The following is a 19,503-nucleotide window of genomic DNA, read 5'->3' on the forward strand; positions in this document are numbered from 1 at the left end:
ACTGTATCCTTTTGGAAGTGACCCTACATATTATTCATGGCCAAGATACTGTTGCCAGCTTTAGCATATATGCTTTCCATTTGTAGTGTGCATGCTAAGCACCCCCACAACCACTGCACTTGCTGGCACTGCCCACTTTTATACTTTTCACACCTCTGGAGTGACCATATTGCCTGTTGGCATGCTCAGAAATGCCAGCAGGGTTGTCAAGGCTCTTTGCAAGAAGAAGAGATAGAAACATTGTTTTCTCCTAGAGGCCTAGACACTAGTGATCATGAAATAATTTAGGGAAAGGTCCTAAATCGTTGGACTCAGAGGAGTCTCAGAACATACAGTTGTAGATTGTCTGCAGATACTAAACTTAAAATTCCCTCTCCCAACATGGCTGTTCTACTCTGACTCTTCTCTCTTTTGGTAGGACTACGCGGACACAGAGCTGTTACTCTCACGGGAGAATGTGGACCAGGAGGCTTTGCTCAACTATGCCAGGGAAGCAGCTGACTTTTCTACCAATCAGCAGCTGCCATCACTGGACTTTGCCATCAATCACTATGGGCAACCTGATGTGGCCATGTTTGACTTCACCTGTATGTACGCATCAGAGAATGCAGCGATGGTGCGAGAGCAGAATGGTCACCAGTTGCTCGTGGCACTGGTTGGAGACAGTCTGTTAGAGGTAGGTGTTAAACAGCTCACTCACTGTGTGAGCCATGAATGGAAGTGATGGCACTCCTATTGGCATTGAAATGAATTCAACTTTCCCTTTGTGCTAGGAGCGTTTTATCATGAGGAAGGCAACTGCTGTTTTATATAGTAGTGGGAGGAGCAGGGGGAAGGAATGGTGGGAGGAGCAGGGGGAAGGAATGGTGGGAAAACAGTGAGTATTCAGCATAGCAGTGACCTTCTATGCAGAGACCTGCTGAAATTGCATCTGTTCTACCTGCTCCTTGTTGTGGCCGCTAGAATCCCTGAGGACACTATGCTAGGATAGTTAATAATTAGCATACTGTAGTTAGTTTGAACTATCTGTTTTTTAAGAGAAGCTCTTAGCAGCTCCAGGCTATGCGTCATTGTAGGGAATAATGAAACACTAGCTGTGGATTAGCTCACAGCCAGTTCACCATGCATTTGGCCTCCACTAGCCCAGAGGGAACCAGTGTCTCCAGCTAATCTCTGAGTTATAATATCCTAGTAGGCTACCCTCTAAATATGTTCTTGGTGCCATTTTTAATTTCCTTTCCCAAATGACCTTTTCTTCCCCCTTCCCCCTCTTTTTTTTTTTTTTTTTGTTTTTTTGTTTTTTTGTGTGTGTGACCTATTACATCTAGCCATTCTGGCCGATGGGAACTGGAATAGCCAGGGGCTTTCTGGCTGCCATGGATTCTGCTTGGATGGTACGAAGCTGGTCTCAGGGAACTAGCCCTTTGGAGGTCCTCGCAGAGAGGTAATGGAGGGTTATTGTGGGGAAATGAGTCTAGTTGTGAATTCTGATCTGAATACAGAATGATTTGGGGGCAGAGGTAGGTGGAAAAATAATTGTGCTCAGAAGGCTCACTCTTCTGACCATCCACTCCAATTCCTTGTCCTGTTACAGATGTGCACCCAGAGTGGGGTGGAGGGAGCAAACCTTGTGTCTTTAGTGTTCCTGGAGGCTGCCCATTGGAGTGGTTTGATTAAGGGAAAGATTTCCCAAGAAGGTGAGGGAACTGGCCAGAAGCACCACCATGTGAAGGTCGGGATCACACACACATGCACACTGGTGCTCGGCTGTAACTTGCTGCTCTGAGCACCACAGGTCCAGTGGAATCTATTCAGAGAGGAACAGAATAGCGACCAAAGTGTGTTGTTGCTACTCTCTATTGGTTAAAAGCAGATTAGAGAAAGGAGAATGTTTTCTTGGTGGTTGTTGGGATTGTATTAGGTGGAAAAAGTGAGTCTGATCAATGCTCTGAGCCTTAACTATACAGTCTAGGTGAGGAAAAGCTTAGATGCCAAGGGGATAGATGCCTTTGAAATAGCTGGGAGACAGAAATACATGCTAATTCCAATTATCTTGTAAATATTTTTTCTGTTTTTTTTTTTTTTTTTTAATTTGGAGATAATGGTCTATATTTAATTCCATACTCCGGCCTCTACATTCACTATCCTATTTTCACGTTGAATCTACTGCTTGCGCATTCTCTCTTTTTTGTTTGTTTGTTTGTGTTTTGTTCCAGGTGACATAGCAGCATAGGAATTGCCTTTACAAATCAAACCAGAGGTCCATCCAGGGTGGAATGATTTAAATCACTGGGTTTTCTTTTAAAAAAAACAAAACAAAAAAAAAACTAACAAAACTCGAAAACTCATTGATTTAAATCAAGCAGAGGCATTGTAACAGTAATTTGAAAACTTGTGCAATTGCTAGGTTAGATTAAAATTTATAATGAACTAAATTATAAATGCTGGGGGTTTTAAATGTCACTATAGCATTTTTAAAATTCCACTGCTGGTTGGGTATCTTATTTGAATTTTTTTAAAAACTGCTATATTGAGGTACATCACTTAAAGAGGTACAAAACTTTATGCACGTGTTCTTGAAATTAATGATGCGAATAAGTCCTTGTAGTATCAGAGGCCAAAATTGTATTTTTATAAAAAAAATTTTGTGTCATTAAAGTTTCTTCAAAAATTGGTTTTGACAATGAAAACTTCTCTAGATTTTCAATCCAAAATTATTTTGAACTTTTTTTAATACACACAGGACATAACTTTAGGGTCCTAATATAAGAGTTCAGCTTGGTCAAACCATTTCAGCTTCCTTGACTTGTGGAAGTTTGGTATTTCAGAAGGCGGTGTTGATTGTGCATATAGCTTATCAATTTTGTGCTCGAGTTTGTGCTGTTCTCACAATAAGAATGTTAATGAGGCCCTGAACTTGTCTTCATCATAGATGAGTGTTTTAAGAAAGAAATTTAGTAGAAAAACCTCTGTTAAATCTGAATTTCTACTATCAATTACACCTCTACCCCGATATAGCGCTGTCCTCAGGAGCCAAAAAAATCCTACCGCGTTATAGGTGAAACCACAGCTCTCCCCACCCCACCCCGGAGCACTGCTTTACCGCATTATATCTGAATTCGTGTTATATTGGGTCGCGTTATATCGGGGTAGAGGTGTAATAGGAAATTAATTAGTTTCCTAATTAAAGAAATAGGCGCAAAATGTCCACTTTAACAATTTGACTATAAAATGGAAAGAAATTCCCAAACTAGCAACATGTGTATTAACTCATGAATTTTGTCCGTTCTGGGTCCCTCTAATTTAGTGTTGTCTGACATTGGCCAGAACCAAGTACAAGAAATCCTGGATCATTATAGAATATGGGTTGCGGCCCATCAGGGTAATCCGCTGGCGGACCGCGAGACATTTTGTTTACGTTGACTGTCCAAAGGCATGGCCCCCTCGCAGCTCCCAGTTCCCAGCCAATGGGAGCTGCGGGAAGCGGTTGCCAGCACGTCTCGGCGGCCCACGCCGCTTCCCGCAGCTCCCATTGGCCGAGAACAGCCAACTGCGGCCACTGGGAACTGCAGGGGGCCATGCCTGAGGATAGTCAACATAAACAAAATGTCTCGCGGCCCACCAGCGGATTACCCTGATGGGCTGCGTGCCGAAGGTTGCCGACCCTTGTTATAGAATATCATATCCACTTGACAAGCTTCTTTCTAACTCCTGCCAGTTAGAGGTTGGCTTATGCCATCTTTCACATGGGTTTATATTCTTAATATTTTTATCCTGTCTCATATAATTGTGGAAGCTCTCATGATCCATATTAAATATTTAATACTTTTTTATTACAATTAATCTCTTGACATCAATACCACTTTGTGTCAGTGAGTTTCACAGGTTAATTATGAACTGAGGAAAAATGTATTTCATTTTCAGTTTTAATTTTGCTTGCTTTTATTTGATTTTGTCATCTTGTTCTTTCTTGCAAGAGATTAAATAGGAGCATATGATTTATCTTGTCCATATTATTTATTATTTTGTATGCCTTTGTCATGTCTACTCTCTATCTATCACGTCCCAATCATTTCCAGCACTTATGTGGAATTCTCTCCTTGCAATTACTAACTTTTTTTTGTCTGTTTCTGGACTACTTATTTCTGTTGTCTTTTTTGAGATCGGGTGACCAGAGCTGAAAACAGAATTCCAGGCGAGGGCATACTATTGATTTATATAATGGCAGTATATTTTCAGTATTATCTGTCTCATTCTATTATTCCCACCTCCCTGATTCCTGCTGAATTGAAATATAAACAGCTTAGATGCTCAAGTACTGGATTTTGTTTGTTTCATATCTGAAGGGGTAGGTTTGTGAATTTGAGTTTTCTAACCCTCTGAGTTCATGAGGGTCTTGACTTTGAAGGTGGTGGTGGTGATGTATCTCTTTCTCCTACTTGCTGATCTGAAGTTAGTATTTTTCCCTCAGGGAAAGCATTTACAGGCTGCTGCCTCAGACCACCCCTGAGAATGTGAGTAAAAACTTCAGCCAATACAGCATCGATCCTGTCACCCGGTATCCCAATATCAACGTCAACTTCCTGCGGCCAAACCAGGTAACTGGGCTGGCAATACCTTCGACAGCATGTGATCTGTGTCCTCTTCATGTAGCCATTGGTCTGTATCAGAGGTTCTCAACTGGGAGTGGGGGGACAGCACAGTGAGCCATAAACAAATGCCAGGTCGCAATGCCACTCACTCACATTTGGCCCCCCCACCACTCTGGCACAATGGAGGGATAGCTGGGCCAAACTTGAGCAAGTGGCATTGCCATGGCCGGAAGGGTGTAGTGTGTGGTGGGGAGAGGGCCCACCTGTGCACAGATGCACACGTGCAGTGGCGAGCGCCTCCGAACAGTGAGAGCCAGCAGGCTGGAGCAGGAAGCTGAGCCCAGGCCTGTATGACAGAAGCTACTGTCTAGGGTGAGTGTGGGGTGGGCTCGCTCTCCAACACCCTCCACTCCCCCCCTCCACATTGAGCCAGGATAGAGCCAGGCTCTGCCCTGTGGGACAGGAGCCACCATTGCTTGCATCTCAGTGCCCTCTATGCTTCCTGTGCTCGTAGTGCCAGGCAGCACCCTGCCCTGCACTCGTGTCCTGTATGCTGTGTGCATGCATAGTGCCAGGGCACCCTACCCTTCTCTCCAGTGCCAGGCACTGGTCCCTGCCTGCATTCCAGGTGAGTGGTGGGTTGGCTTGCGCTCAACTCCCAGGCCCAGTCCCTGGGACAAGAGCCACTGCTGTCCAAGTCGGGTGAAGGGTGGGCACGCTCTCAAACCTCTCTGGCTAGGGTGGCAGAATCCTTCTTTCTATTTTAAAGGGGACGGGGGGGGAAGAATCCAAGTTTTAAAAAAATATTAAGGGGGGATTTGATTCAAAAAAGGTTGAGAGCCCCATGCCTATATGAGTATTTAGGGAATTGACAGTGGCAAAAACCAGAAATATCCATCAGGCTTAAACCACTGTACGGTACCCACTTCCCTTGTGACTAGATATTGTAGAAGTCTCTAAACTCTGTTCACAATCATGTCAGTTGTAGCTCTGAACTTCTCTGGATTTTGGCAGTTTCAGCCATGCTGACAATATATTTTTTGTATTTCCTTTATAATAACCCTATATACATTCAGTGGCTGCATGTTGGTGCCTATACTGAGATTCAGGCTAAGAGCTGTTCCTTGGGGTTCTGTGACTTTTGGGAATTGTCTACTGTGTGAATGTGTCATAAAATAACATTTTATATAATCATCCCCTTCTTGTCTTAAGGGGGCCATGTTCCTTGTGTGTACGTGTGGCTTGTTTTTTAGAAAGGGAATTTAGTGTGCAAGGGCAGTAGCTCTGGCCTGAGGAGACTTCTCCTGCCATATTGGCTTTTGATGAGAGAGACTAGTCTTTTTGACCATTTTTAACCCTTTGCATTCTTACAGGTGCGCCACTTGTATGATACAGGAGACCTGAAAGACATTCACCTGGAAATAGAGAACTTGGTGAACTCCAGGACACCAAAGCTGACGCGGAATGGTGAGTCCCACCTATTGTTTCACTTTGTTGTGCTCTTCCAGAGCTGGGTCAGTGCATCAGATGTACAGAGAGGTCCCCTTCTGTTTCGAAAAGTGTCTCATTAATTCTTGGCTCAGAAGCTTGACTTTTCAAACACAATTAAATTTTCAAGCATAATTAAAATGTAAACGTGTTAGCTTTACCTTAATTTCCCTTATTACAGTGTACTTCCAGATTTCTAAACATTTGTTTCCGAAAGGGTGTTTGGTCACCTTCTGGATCCTGTAGTGGAGTCCTTATTTCAAGTGTGAAAAACCAGCCTCTACTTGATTTGGCAGTGAAGCCAAAAACTCTAATTACAGATAAAAATAATAACGGAAAAGTAGAAAATGAATGGGAAAAAGAGAATTCTTTTTGTAGATTCCCCTCCACACTCAAGCTTTCTCCTTTTTGAAATCTTATCTCTTAGTTGGACTAACTACCGTGTTTCCCCGAAAATAAGACAGTGTCTTATATTAATTTTTGCTCCCAAAGATGCGCTAGGTCTTATTTTCAGGGGAGGTCTTATTTTTCCTGGAGCTTCGGGGCCTTATATTCCGGGGTGGCCTTATTATCGGGGAGGTCTTATTTTCGGGGGATGTCTTATATTACAGCGAGAGGCAAAACTGGAAGTAGGTCTTATTTTCGGGGGATGTCTTATTTTCGGGGAAACAGGGTAAAAGAATTACTTTACTTGCATTTTCCTCATAATTTAGCAGCCCTACTTGTCGTAAGGACATCACTGCCTTATGGAGTCTAATTACTGAGCCAGTGCATGGCATGTGTTCTAGGAATTACATGCCTTACGCTAAGAACTGGAATAGTTGTCTGGTCAAACCATAACCCAAGGGGTTTGTTGAACCTTTCCCAGCCATATAATGCCTTTGGATGTCTGAGTGGTGTTTTGGTGTCTCTTGGAATAGTGTTTTATTCAAGTCTGCCTGTTTTGTTACTGTACCACCTTCCCACTGGTGTACAGTTGCGTAGGGTCTTCCAATTTGTTCTTTGACCTGCAACGATGCCACCCTGGGCTATAATCTTGTCACATCTCATAGCTAAACAAGGTCAGGACGGTCAGTGATTTGATGGAAGACCTTCAAAGTAAATGCAACTGTTGCAGAAAGGTGTTGATAATACTTCTATCTGAAACAATATAGCAGGGGATTAGGGAGCACCATGCTAGGAGGAATGCCATCTTTTGGATCTGACCTAAATCAAGATCTTGACCACTTTCGTTCATTTAAAATTTCCTGGGATGTTCACAAGAGCCAGGGTGATCTGTTCAAATTACAGCTTGGGTAATTACTTTTTAGCAAACTAAAATTCTCCCTTCAGTGTGAACTACACATCACATTATTAGTCACTTCCTGCCCCCCCAAAAAACAGTTGTATAGTGTTCCTGATGCAGGAAACATGCTGTTCCACCCCAGAGGTGGCTGCATTTCAATGGGTGAGTGATCCCTATAATATATACTTCCTGAGATGTAGATGGAATTCTCATGAGTGAAAGATGGTAAATTACAGCTTACTAAAAATGTTATGTTTATTTCAGAGTCTGTAGCTCGGTCCAGCAAACTGCTTGGTTGGTGCCAAAGGCAGACTGATGGGTATGCTGGTGTGAATGTAACAGATCTCACAATGTCATGGAAGAGTGGCCTAGCCTTGTGTGCTATTATCCACAGATACCGTCCTGACTTGATGTAAGTGATTGATTGCTTGACTAGAACACAGTGACTGGAGAGAATGTTAGTCAGATTTGCAACCAATATATGGGGAGGGATTTACAAATTGTTTAGAGAATAGTGTTAAAATACAGTTCAGTTGTGATATGTGGGGGAAAGGACTGAAGTCCGTTAAATTAGATTCAGTAAAGTCTAGAGCGATTCACCTGTGGGGAAGAGGGTTATAATGTCTTGGTGAGTACCAGGCTACATGTGCCATCATTTTATCTTCTATCCGTCCCAAGTTGTTAGTGACCAAAACTCATTACCATCTAACAGCTATTCAGTAGCCTATGTGCAATTAGTTAGAAATAGTTGATGGCTTCAGTTTAATTCATAGCAGACAAATGTTTACATCACCTTTATAAATAGCCCCCTTGTTGGTAGCTTCTTCAGATGGCTTTTAAATACTTTTTCAATCCAAGAGGAGGGGTCTCCTGGTCTGAATAGACACAATGTAGGGAAGCTTGCACTACTGTTACTTGTGCAGTAACTTGTTCTGTGAATAAGTGTGAGAAGCCATTCCAGCCAGTAATGTGGGGAGCAATATAAAAAAGTGCACAAATCCTAGAATGGGAAAATGTTGGCAAGGCAGAAGTTCCATAGTGAAGACTCTGGCCCTGTGTGGCCTAGTGGATGGAGTGCGGGACTAGGATTCACGAGACCTGGGTTCTGCTCTCAGCTCTGCTACTGGACTGCTGGGTGACTTTGGGCAAGTCACTTCCCCTTGCTCTGCCTCAGTTTCCCCATCTGTAAATAGGAGATTATGATATGGGCCTCCTTTGTAAAGGGCTTGAAGATCTAGTCATGAAAAGTGCCATATAAAAGGTAGGTGATATTATTATAATGAAAGTCTAAAATGATTTCAGATTTCCAATGGGACATTATTAAAGATAAATACTGTAATGCAACATGCTGAAGGTGTATTTAAAAGAAGTATCACATGTAAAGCAAGCAAAGTAACTATGTAAATATTCCATTCTGTGGGTCGCTGGTTAGAACTCTATACTCAGTCTGAGGCACCGTGTTTAAAAAGCCATACAAATTGGGCAGAAGTGGAAGTACAGCAATGACAATTGTAAAAGTGTAGGAAAATCGCACTGGAGAGGGAAAGATGTGAGATCTGTATATGGATCAATCAAGAGAATCGGTGATCTGAGGGACAACTTGATGTGCTTCCAAGTAATGGGAATGAGAGTCTGCCTCTTCAGAAAATACTCCAGCAAAGAGGGAAGTGAAGATGTAATGTTCAAAGCAAAAAAACCTCTATGAAGAGAAGTTTAGGTCGTCTCTAGAGATGATGATAAAGCCGGGCAGTGAATGGAAAAAACAATGTGTCCGTTTCACAGCTCATCATTAACAGGCAGAGTAACATAATCACTGTAACACAAAAAGCACGATGGCAGAATTATTGAAAGAAGGGGGGCACTCTGCAGTTTCAGAGTTGCCGCTGGAGAGGACTGTCTCTGAAACTATTTTTAGAAGACTAGCCCTGCTTACCTCAATGCTTTTTTCTTCTCCCCCTTGTAGAGACTTTGATTCTCTAGATGAACGCAATGTGGAGAAGAATAACCAGCTGGCATTTGACATTGCTGAAAAGGAGTTTGGAATCTCTCCTATCATGACTGGAAAGGAAATGGCATCTGTTGGGGAGCCAGACAAGTTGTCCATGGTGATGTACCTCACACAGTTCTATGAGATGTTCAAGGATTCCATCCCTTCCAGTGGTAAGGGACTCAGAACAAGTGGGTTAGATTTGGTGATGGTGGCAGTATTCATGTTCTTCTGTGCATCATGCCCCTACCATGGTGTCCACTTCCAGTGCGCATGTGCCTTTGATTGAGGATTTTTGCCAACAGTGCTCATTTGGTCTAGGCGTGCACCCTTGCTATCCTCATGCCTCACACCAAGAGTGCATAGGGCTGCAACAGACAACACATTCTCAGTTCTTTCTCAACCACTTTGACCAGAGACGGAGTTTTCATAGTGCTCATGGTTATCTGCCACTCATGACTAAGGCTGTGAGTCTGTCACGGAAGTCACAGATTCCGTGACTTCTGCAGCGGCCAGTGCTGGCTCAGGGGCCAGCAGCAGCAGTTTGGGTGTGTAGGAGGGGGCTCAGGGCTAGGGGCAGGGGAGGTGAGGGGGCACTTACCTCGGGGAGGAGGGCTCCCCGTCTCCCACTGGCATGGCCCTGCAGCTCCTCCTAGGTGGAGGGACCAGGGGGCTCTGTGCACTGGCTGCAGGCCCCACCCCCGCAGCTCCCATTGGCTGCAGTTCCCGGCTAATGGGAGCTGCGCAGCTGGCGCTTGTGGTGGGAGCAGTGTGTGGAGCCCGTTGGCCCCTCCGCCGCCTAGGAGCTGCAGGGACACGCGGAACCGGGTAGGGAGCCTGCCAGCCGTGGCCAACCCTCCCCCCCCAGCACCAATGGAGGTCTCCAGCCGCACACCGCTGCCTCCCCTACAGCACCCACGGTGCCCCCGGACACCCCCCTCCCCAGAGCACCTGTGGCCCCTCGCACAAGTTTTAGTTAAGGGGTATATATTAAGTCATGGACAGGTCACGGGCCATGAATTTTTGTTTACTGCCCGTGACCTGTCCATGACTTTTATTAAAAATACCCGTGACTAAAATGTAGCCTTACTCATGACTATTTAATCTTTTATTTTTCTAATTATGTTTTTTTATTCTTTATTTATTTGGTATTTTATTTCTTTTGGGGATTCCTTTTTCCTGTTTGCTGAGGCTTTTGCCTCCAACTTCCACCCTACCCTCTGTGTAGGGTAATCCTCCCCCCACGCCCCTCCATTTGAAGAAGACTGTTTTATTTTGGGGGCATATCTAAGTTCCCAGACTGCAAATGTTGCCTCATTTGCCCAGAGTCCTTCCCAGTTAATGACAGCCATTCCTGCTGTACCCACTGCCTCGGGGCGCGTGCCCTCAAAGTGCAAAATCTGCATGAGTTTTAAGGGCCACTCTGAGAGATAGGGAGATTCAGCTTTGTTTTCTTATGATGAAGTACTCCTTTTGTCCAGCTTTGGATCCAGGCCCAGAGACCCCCACCTCGTACAGCAACCTTCAAATAGCTATAGTGCCCCATCAGCCTCAGGGAGACTTGCAAGCAGCACGGAAAAGATTTCCACCAAGAGGAGTCCTAAGTCTCCTCAGCAAGAGTGTACCTTTAAGAGATCCACTGTATCAAAGAGTCTGCACCCCTCAAAGGTTTCTGTGGAGGCTTCAAGCAGTCTCAGTACCAAGAGCTCTAAAAATCGGTCCTCAAGCTTGTCTAAATCACGTGGTACCTACCGATCAGTACCGAAGATTTTGTTACCATCAAAACATGACCAAGGTGGTAGAGATTCCAGGGACACTGCACTAAAGAATTAATTTCCTTCTGCAGCATTGACTGCATCTTCGATACCACAACTGGCAGTCCAGCATGTTGGTGCCTTGTGCATCTTCCTTGGTACTGAAGGCCTCCATGTCTGCAGCCCACCAGGTTCCCACACAACTGCACCCAGTACTAGAGAAGTTCAGGTTTTCCAGGGATTTGTTTGTCTCCGATCAACTGGAGTCTCCTTTACTGAGCTTAGTGAGACCCCAAATACCACAACCTCTGCTTTCTCTGGTACTTTGCTATAACTGGTACTGCTTGATTCCCTGGTGCCCATGCTTACAGCGAGACAAATTACTATTCTTTCATCTACTCCTCCATTAGATTATGCAGATGAGAGCTCTTCAGGCTCTTACATTTCTGTTCAGGACTCTTATAATTACCTGCCTAGACCATCGTCTCCTGAACCTGCTCCATCAAGGGATACATCAAGGCTGTAATGATCTTGGCCTGTCAACACCCTCCTTGGTATAATCTGGGAAATGCAGGGTCAGCGCTGTCAGATTCTGTCCATTCCTCCACAGCGATCGCCACGCAGGAGGAGATGTTTGAGGAGCAAGAAAGGAGAGCTAATGAGCAGGCTACCCCACAGACAAATATTTCATCCTCCTCCCTGGATGAAGTTGTTTTGCCCTCTCCATTTATGGTAGATGACTTCAAACAATTTCAGGAGTTGATGAAGAGGGTGGCAGGCACTCTTCAAATCCCATTGGAAGAAGTCCAAGAGACTCAGCATAAGTTGCTGGACATTCTTCACACAACATCTTCAGCACAGGTAGTTAGGACCTTGTTAGAAATTGCCAAGGCCATTTGGCAGATCCCCACCACAGCCATGCTAAGAGGGCAGACACAAAGTAGTACGTTACAGTTCAGAATTATTATTTTCCCATCCTGCCCCAACTCCTTAGTTATGGATACAGTAAATGAACACAACAGACAATACCATTCCAAGACTACACCACTTGATAAAGACCAAAAGCTCTTAGATCTTTTTGATCAAAAGACACTTGTTTGCCACCTTGCAATTCAGAATTGCTAATTACCAGGCGATTCTGGCAACATAATCATATTAACTGTTCAAAATGTAATTCTTTCTTGAACACCTCCCACAAGAGCAGAGGGAACAATTTCAGGCCCTCATTGCAGAGGGACAAACTTCTGCTGATGCTTTTGACGCAGCAGCCTGGTCTGTCTCCACAGTTGTAGTCATGCGTTGAGCCCTGTGGGTACAGTCCTTAGGTTTTCCACATGAAGTCCAGAACACATAAAGGACCTACTCTTCGGTCTCGGATTATTCAGCAAATCCACTGCTGGCTCCTTATATTCGCTGAAGGACGCCAGGGTAATCCTTTGTTCGCTGGGCATGTGTACTCCTGCAAATAAGCAGAGATTTAGTCTCTCTTAAACTCAGAGATCCTGCCCAGCGCAGGTTCCCACCTACCATAGAGCATCGAAGCCACCTAAAAAGAAACTCAGAATGCAGAGGGGAAAGTTCTCCATCACTGCACCTGGCTCAACACAGCAGACATCATCTACAAAGTGTTTGTTTTGATGCCTCGGTGAAGAGCCACCTATGCCCCTACGATCTGGATCTGATGTTGAACCACCCTGCCCACTCCATCCTCCCAATTTTGGGGGATTGTCTGTTCCATTTCTGCAGCTCATGGGCGCAGATTACCTTTGACAGATGGGTCTTGGAGGTTTACATTGGCTACTCGATCCATTTTCACTCCATATCTCCCTACCACCCTCCTTTCCCATCTCTTTTCAGGACCCATCTCACAAGCCGCTCTTAAAACAAAAGGCTCTCTCCCTCCTCCACTTGGGACTCATGGAACCAGTTCCCACTCAGTACAGAGGAAGCAGATTTTACTCCAAGTACTTCCTCATTCCCAAAAAGAAGGGCGAGTGGAGGCCAATTGTAGATCTCAGGATGCTGAATACCTTTGTCGAGGTACAGAAATTCAAGATGGTAACACGTGCAGCTATTGTTCCATCCCTGGATCTGGGAGAATATTTTGCAACCTTGACCTTCAAGATACATACCTTCATGTCACAATGTGTCCCTCTCGCTAGAGATTCCTATGATTTGCCATGCATCAGGACCACTGTCAGTACAGAGGCCTTCACTGCCCATAGAGAGTTGACAGAAGTTATGTTGGTAGTTAGTTGCCGCACAGCTTTGCTGATGGGGAGTAATTGTCTTCCTGTACCTGGACAATTGGCTTTTAAAAGGGCATTTCTACATGGAAGTTCAAACAGTGATAAGGGGGGCTATGTCTCTTTCACACACTCAGCCTTTAGCTGAATACTGCAAAGTCCTGTCTCCTACCTCTGTAGCAGATAGAGTTTATAGAGGCCACTCTCAATGCCATGGCATCCAGATCCTACCTGCCAGGGGACAGATTTCTTAGTCTGATGCATTTAATTGCACAACTTCAAGTGATCCCACAGGCTACCACCAGATCATGCCTGCAGCTCTTTGGGCACATGGCACCATGTACCTTTATAACTTTACACCCCCTTTTACAACCACACTGCTTCTAAGCCTGGCTCAGGACAGTTTTTATACCTGCAACAGAGATGGTCTGAACAAATTACTGTCTATTCCCAATCGTGTACTAATCTCTCTCAACTGGTGGAAGAATCCAGACAAAGTGTGCTCAGAGGTTCCTTTCAACCATCCTCCTTCCACTGTCACAATACTTTCAGATACATCTCTCCTAGGCTGGGAAGCTCATCTAGAGAACCACACTATCCAGGGCAGATGGTCCACCCAGGAGTCTACACTACATATCAACATTCTGGAGCTCAGGGCTGTGAGATACGCTTGCCCCCACTTCCTCCCCATGATAAAAGGTCAATCCATCCATATAATGAGACGGCCGAGACAGTATGTACTACATAAATGCACCGGGGGCGGGGGAGATCCCCTTCCACCTGCTCAGAGGCAATCATGTTATGGAACTGGTATGTAGCCCACCGAATCCTTATCTCAGCAACTTATTTGCCTGGCCATCAAAACACCATCGCTGATTACCTCAGTAGACACTTCACTCGAGATTACAAGTGGGAACTCAACAGATCCATACTCAAGTAGATAACTCTTATCTGGAGATTTCTGAACATAGACCTTTTTGCCATCACTGTCAACCAGAAACATGCAGGGTTCTGCTCTAATGGAGGTTTTGTTTGCCTGCCATTATCTGGAAGACAACTTTCTCCTCTCTCAGCAGAGAAATCTTCTATATACCTTCATTCCAATGCTGCTAATTCTCAGGTTTCTAAACAAAATCAGACAGGACAAAGCCATGGTAATCTTGATCACACCTATCTGGCCAGGACAGGTGGGGTTTCCTTACCTACTTTACCTCTCTTTCCAACTGGCCATCAATCTGCTGCTCATACCCTGTCTTTTCACTCAGGATTTGAGGAACATTTGTCCCCCACAACTTGAACATTCTCAATGACTCAGGGAAAAATTCCTGGATGGCTCTTGGAGTTAGAACTCTCCTGTTCCAGAGTGGTTCAAGAAGTCCTGTTGAACAGTAGAAAGGAATCCACCAAGAACACTTACCTTCAGAAATGGAGAAGATATTACCGTTGGTGTATTTGCTGTCTGCTATCTCCTGTTGACTCACGTATTTCAGAGGTTCTAGAAGCAAAGAGGTCTTTTTTTTGAGCTCCATTAATGTTCACCTGGCAGCCGTCACAGCGTTGTATTCTCCTCTGGAAGCTTTCTTGGTATTTGCTGACCCTGCAACTTCCAGATTCATCAGTGAGTTTATTCAAACTCTTCCCAAATTTTAGAGAGCCCACTCCAACTTGGGACTTGAATCTAGTTCTTTATTCGCTGATGAAACCTCCCTTTGATCCACCACCTACTTGTACCCTTTTATACCTTTCCATGAAAACCACCTTTTTAGTGTCAATTACCTCTTCTAGAAGAGTTGGTGAATTAGGGGATTTAAAGGTTGACCCTCTTCCACACACAACTGTTTTCTTTAGGGATAAGGTATCCTTCTAACCACACCTGCATTTCTTAGCCATAGTCATCTTGGACCTTGATATCAATCGCACAATTTTTCTGCTGGCTTTCTACCCTAAATCTCATCAGACTAGGGAGGATTTTGCCCGTCTCCCGCTAGATGTTAGGAGAGTGCTAGCATATTATTAGGACAGGACTAAATTTTTTGTTTCTCTGAGGCTATTTGTGTCTATTGTGGACAGAGTAAAGGAAACTACTGTCCACCCAAAGACTTTCTAAGTGGGTTTTGGATTGCATCCGCTCCTGCTCTGCAGTTTGTAATGTACTGTGTCCTCCTAGGGTCATAGCTCATTCTACCAGCTCTCGCTCCACATCTGTTGCCCTACTGAAAGAGGTTCCAGTAACAGAAATCTGCAAAGTTGCTACATGAGCGTCAATTCAGACTTTTTCAAGACACTGTGCCTTAGCATGTGCTCAGAGACATGCACTACCTTAAGTTCTGCAGTTCTGCAAACAGTTCTAGACTGGATGCTGAAGATCCCACCTCCTTCAGAGGGTAGTTGCCTCAAGCAGAGCACCCATATAGACACTATTCAAAGAAGGAGGTTCATTAGGACATGTCCCCGTGGGTACTCCACTATCCGTCCTCCTTCCCCTCTGCTTTGGAGTCCTGTCTTCATGGGACTGAGTGGTAGAGAAGGAACTGAGAGTGGTTTGTCCATCATAGCCCTATATATCCCTGGTATGGAGCATGAAGATAGCTAAGGCACATGCCTGGACCGAACAAACACTGCTGCCAAAAATCTCCAATTGAAGGTGCATGGGGCACATCCGCACTTTCAGTGGAGCATTCATAGGGATGTGCATCTCAAAAAACCTCAGTTACTGCACAAAGTGAGTAACCTCTCCTGGTTTGCTTTCCTCCTACAAGAACTCACGCTAGTTACTCTGGATATGTCTACACGGCAGCTGGGAGTGTGCCTCCCAGCCTGGATAGACAAACTCATGCTATCGCCACTTGAGCTAGCATGCTAAAAATAGCAATGCGGATGTTGTGGCACAGATGGTGGCTCGGGCTAGCCACCAAAGTCGAAGCCCACCTGATCCCCTGGCTCCAAGCTCAGATGGCTAACCTGAGCCATCGCCCATACCACAACCTCTGCTCTGTTATTTATAGCGCACTAGCATGAATGGAGTCTGTCTACCCGGGCTACCAGCTGCAGTGTAGACATACTCTTATTGAGACCATATCATAAAAATTGCTGTCTTCCTTGGTGCTAACAGGCACCCTTCTAGCAGCATTAGGAACCAGTGCAAGGGTTTAATGAGCACAAACTGAGCTACCATCTCACCCATGAAAAGGTAGACAACAGGTTTGTGTGTAAAAAGCTTGCACGGATGCTGCTTTTGTTGTGCCTGTTGGGTGGTTGAACAGGGCTTCAGCCTCACTATCAGACCAGCATCTTTCACTACTACTAAACTCACCTCAGAATTATTAAACAACTTCCTTGCTCTCTTGCTGCTGCTGAGGGTTGGTCTGTCATTGCTCCTAGCCAGCAGTCATTTAGTAGTTAATTTTAGAAGCTCTGACATAGCTTTATATTTATTGTTACAATGCTTGGATTTTGTATATAATTCCAGGTTAGTGGAATGAAGGCCTGAAAGATTGTATTTTTGTTAACTAGAACGGAAAGATGCAGTCATGTAGCTTAAGTCTGAATTTGACCTACTTAAACTCTAAAACTATTTTGAGTACTTAGAAAACCTCGGAGGAAAAAAATGCATTTGCCAAATGGAAAAGGACAAAACTATTCAGAAAGATATTGATTTTGAAGTTCCTAAGAGTATTTTATATGGAGAGTGTAAAAAAAACAAAACAGTTCATGCTAAAGAACGAATGAGTCCCTTCTTAATTGTTTCTTGGCTATTGTTAATAACCACACAGAGGTTTCTGTGCATTCACTGGTCCCACCTGTTTCCGTTCACAGAGACTCTGGATCTGAACGCAGAAGAGAAAGCTGCACTGATTGCCAGTACCAAGTCTCCAATCTCTTTTCTTAGCAAACTGGGGCAGAGCATCTCAAGGAAACGAACTCCAAAGGTAGCCATACCCTAGTATGTATACTTTAACCCTGAGAACACTAGAAATTGGCAGGCTGACAGCCAAATAAGTGCTAAGAAGCATGTGTGTATTTGAGTGTGAGAGAGAGAGACTCTCTAAATAGTAAAGTGGTTATAGACTTGTTGGCATTATACGTCAGCTCTTTAATTGCAGCACTAAAGTCAGAATGGGTGCTTTCACATAATGAAACACTATATTCTTAACATTAGAGTATTACTCAAGGAGTTTGGGTTGGGGAGAAGGGTGAAAAATAGAAAGTATGATTATTCTAGTGATAGGAGGAGGGTTATTCTGTGCTGTTGGCTTAGGTCCAAAGTATTTTTTGTACTGTGAAATACCTGCTGTTTCTCCTGTTGACTCATTGAAAAGCTCCAAGAATGACAAGCTGTCTTTCAGATAAGAAGGCTTGGCTCCCTAAACGAGGACCAAAGACTGCAGGGAGCCACTTTTCCTACAGATGGGAAATGAGCATAGAGAATCAGCCAGCAATAATTCAAACACTTGTGTAATGCACTGATGGGATTCATTATGAGCCAGAGAGTTAAAAAAAAAAAAACCCCACCCTATCTTCAGCAGTTTTCCTCCCATTGCAGGATAAAAAGGAGAAGGAACTGGATGGTGCAGGAAAGAGGAGAAAGACCAGCCAGTCAGAGGACGTAAGTATTATAGTAGGGGAAATGCCTAGGGGAAAGATCGTGTGATAGATTCCCTATTTCCACACCCAACCCCTGGAATTTTAGGAGGTTCCTTTCTTCATGCTCTTTTTCCCCTGGATGTTCCCCCTTCTCCCCAGATATTCCACTCAAACAGAACCTTATGTGAGATTTTTTTTTTTTTTAGGTTGAAATCAATTCCTGCTCAGAGCTTACACTTTGTGTCATGTACTGAGCCAGTTACATCAGACGCTGACTAAATAAATAGCACATTGCAAACTTAATGTTGTCAGAAAATCCCTTTCATCCTGCTTTCTTGAAACACACACTAATGATTTTGGTTAGGGTGCTGAGGAGTAGCATTGTCGGATGCTAAGCTGGTATGGGGGTGTCAGCAATTCCCTCCAGGTAAAAGGTAGCACCTGGATTTGCATGGGTGTGAAGCTGGCTGCAGAGTCAGTGTCTAAGGCACATGCAGTATGTCACACATGGCACACCTACAGTTAAGAGTGTGTGTCCAGATAGGAACTGCTGAGCTGAGGGCTGCCACCTTGGGTTCTCACTGAGTGCTCGAAGCAGCTCATTGTCTTATGTTCACAGGCCCATGAGAGCTTCTCGATTGTGGGTCTCTTCAGTGGAACAGTGTAACAATAAGGGTACGTCTATACTTACCTTCGGGTCCGGCGGTAAGCAATCGATCTTCTGGGATTGATCCCGGAAGTGCTCGCCATCGACGCCGGTACTCCTGCTCCGCGAGAGGAGTATGCGGAGTCGACGGGGGAGCCTGCCTGCCGCGTCTGGACCCGCGGTAAGTTCGGACTAAGGTACTTCGACTTCAGCTACGTTATTAACGTAGCTGAAGTTGCGTATCTTAGTTCGAAGTGGGGGGTTAGTGTGGACCAGGCCTGTAATACTAAGCAAGAGGTGCAGGTAGATGGAGGGGAATTTGATGAGCTGAAGGGTTGACTAGAAGAAAGAACATGAGCTTGGAAGTGTGGGTTAATGGAGTTGGGTTCTGCTCTGTTGAATTGCAGAAGTCTTGTTTAAAGGAAAAGACCCATTTGGAAAGTTTCCATTTAATCTTTAGTTTATACTGGTTATTAGGAGGAAGCCCCCCGAAGCTATAGGGAGGAGAGGCCCACACTTGTGAGCGCCCTGACAGAAAGGAGAATCGATGCTGCCATCGGGAACCAGAACAAGGTGAAGTCCATGGCAACCCAGCTGCTGGCCAAATTCGAGGAGAATGCACCAGTGCAGTCCACAGGCTTACGGAGAAAGGTAAGAGGTGGTTTATACCTTTATATCCTTGGGCCTCCTCCAACAAGCTCTCACCCAAATTTGGGTAGTAGAACCCTTTTATTTTGAAGAAGATGAAGAATATCACAGGAGTTGGGACAGGAAAATGATGCACTCTTTAAGACTGGACCCTGGTTTTGCACTTTGACCCAGAGTACACTCTTGTAATTGAGAGTAAAGGCTAGATGGAAGAGGAAGACTCCAAGAGATTTAGAGCCAGATTTCTGAGGGTATTTCGGCATCTCAAGATGC

The 19,503-nt window shown here is 44.6% G+C and overlaps 1 protein-coding gene across 1 annotated transcript in view; it reads left to right on the forward strand.

Annotated features, from left to right (window-relative positions):
- Positions 1–19,503, forward strand: part of MICAL3 (microtubule associated monooxygenase, calponin and LIM domain containing 3) — a 159,196-nt gene that overhangs the window by 21,541 nt on the left and 118,152 nt on the right. The window contains exons 7-15 of the mRNA XM_024210483.2: positions 419–676; positions 1,329–1,444; positions 4,472–4,598; positions 5,966–6,059; positions 7,630–7,777; positions 9,329–9,525; positions 17,169–17,281; positions 17,896–17,958; positions 19,060–19,233. Of these exons, the coding sequence (XP_024066251.1) occupies positions 419–676; positions 1,329–1,444; positions 4,472–4,598; positions 5,966–6,059; positions 7,630–7,777; positions 9,329–9,525; positions 17,169–17,281; positions 17,896–17,958; positions 19,060–19,233 (1,290 nt within the window). The remainder of the gene's footprint in view (positions 1–418; positions 677–1,328; positions 1,445–4,471; positions 4,599–5,965; positions 6,060–7,629; positions 7,778–9,328; positions 9,526–17,168; positions 17,282–17,895; positions 17,959–19,059; positions 19,234–19,503) is intronic.

This window comes from Terrapene carolina, unplaced genomic scaffold (genome assembly GCF_002925995.2).
Source record: "Terrapene carolina triunguis isolate 2854851 unplaced genomic scaffold, T_m_triunguis-2.0 Scaffold190, whole genome shotgun sequence".
NCBI classification, from domain to species: Eukaryota; Metazoa; Chordata; order Testudines; family Emydidae; genus Terrapene; species Terrapene triunguis.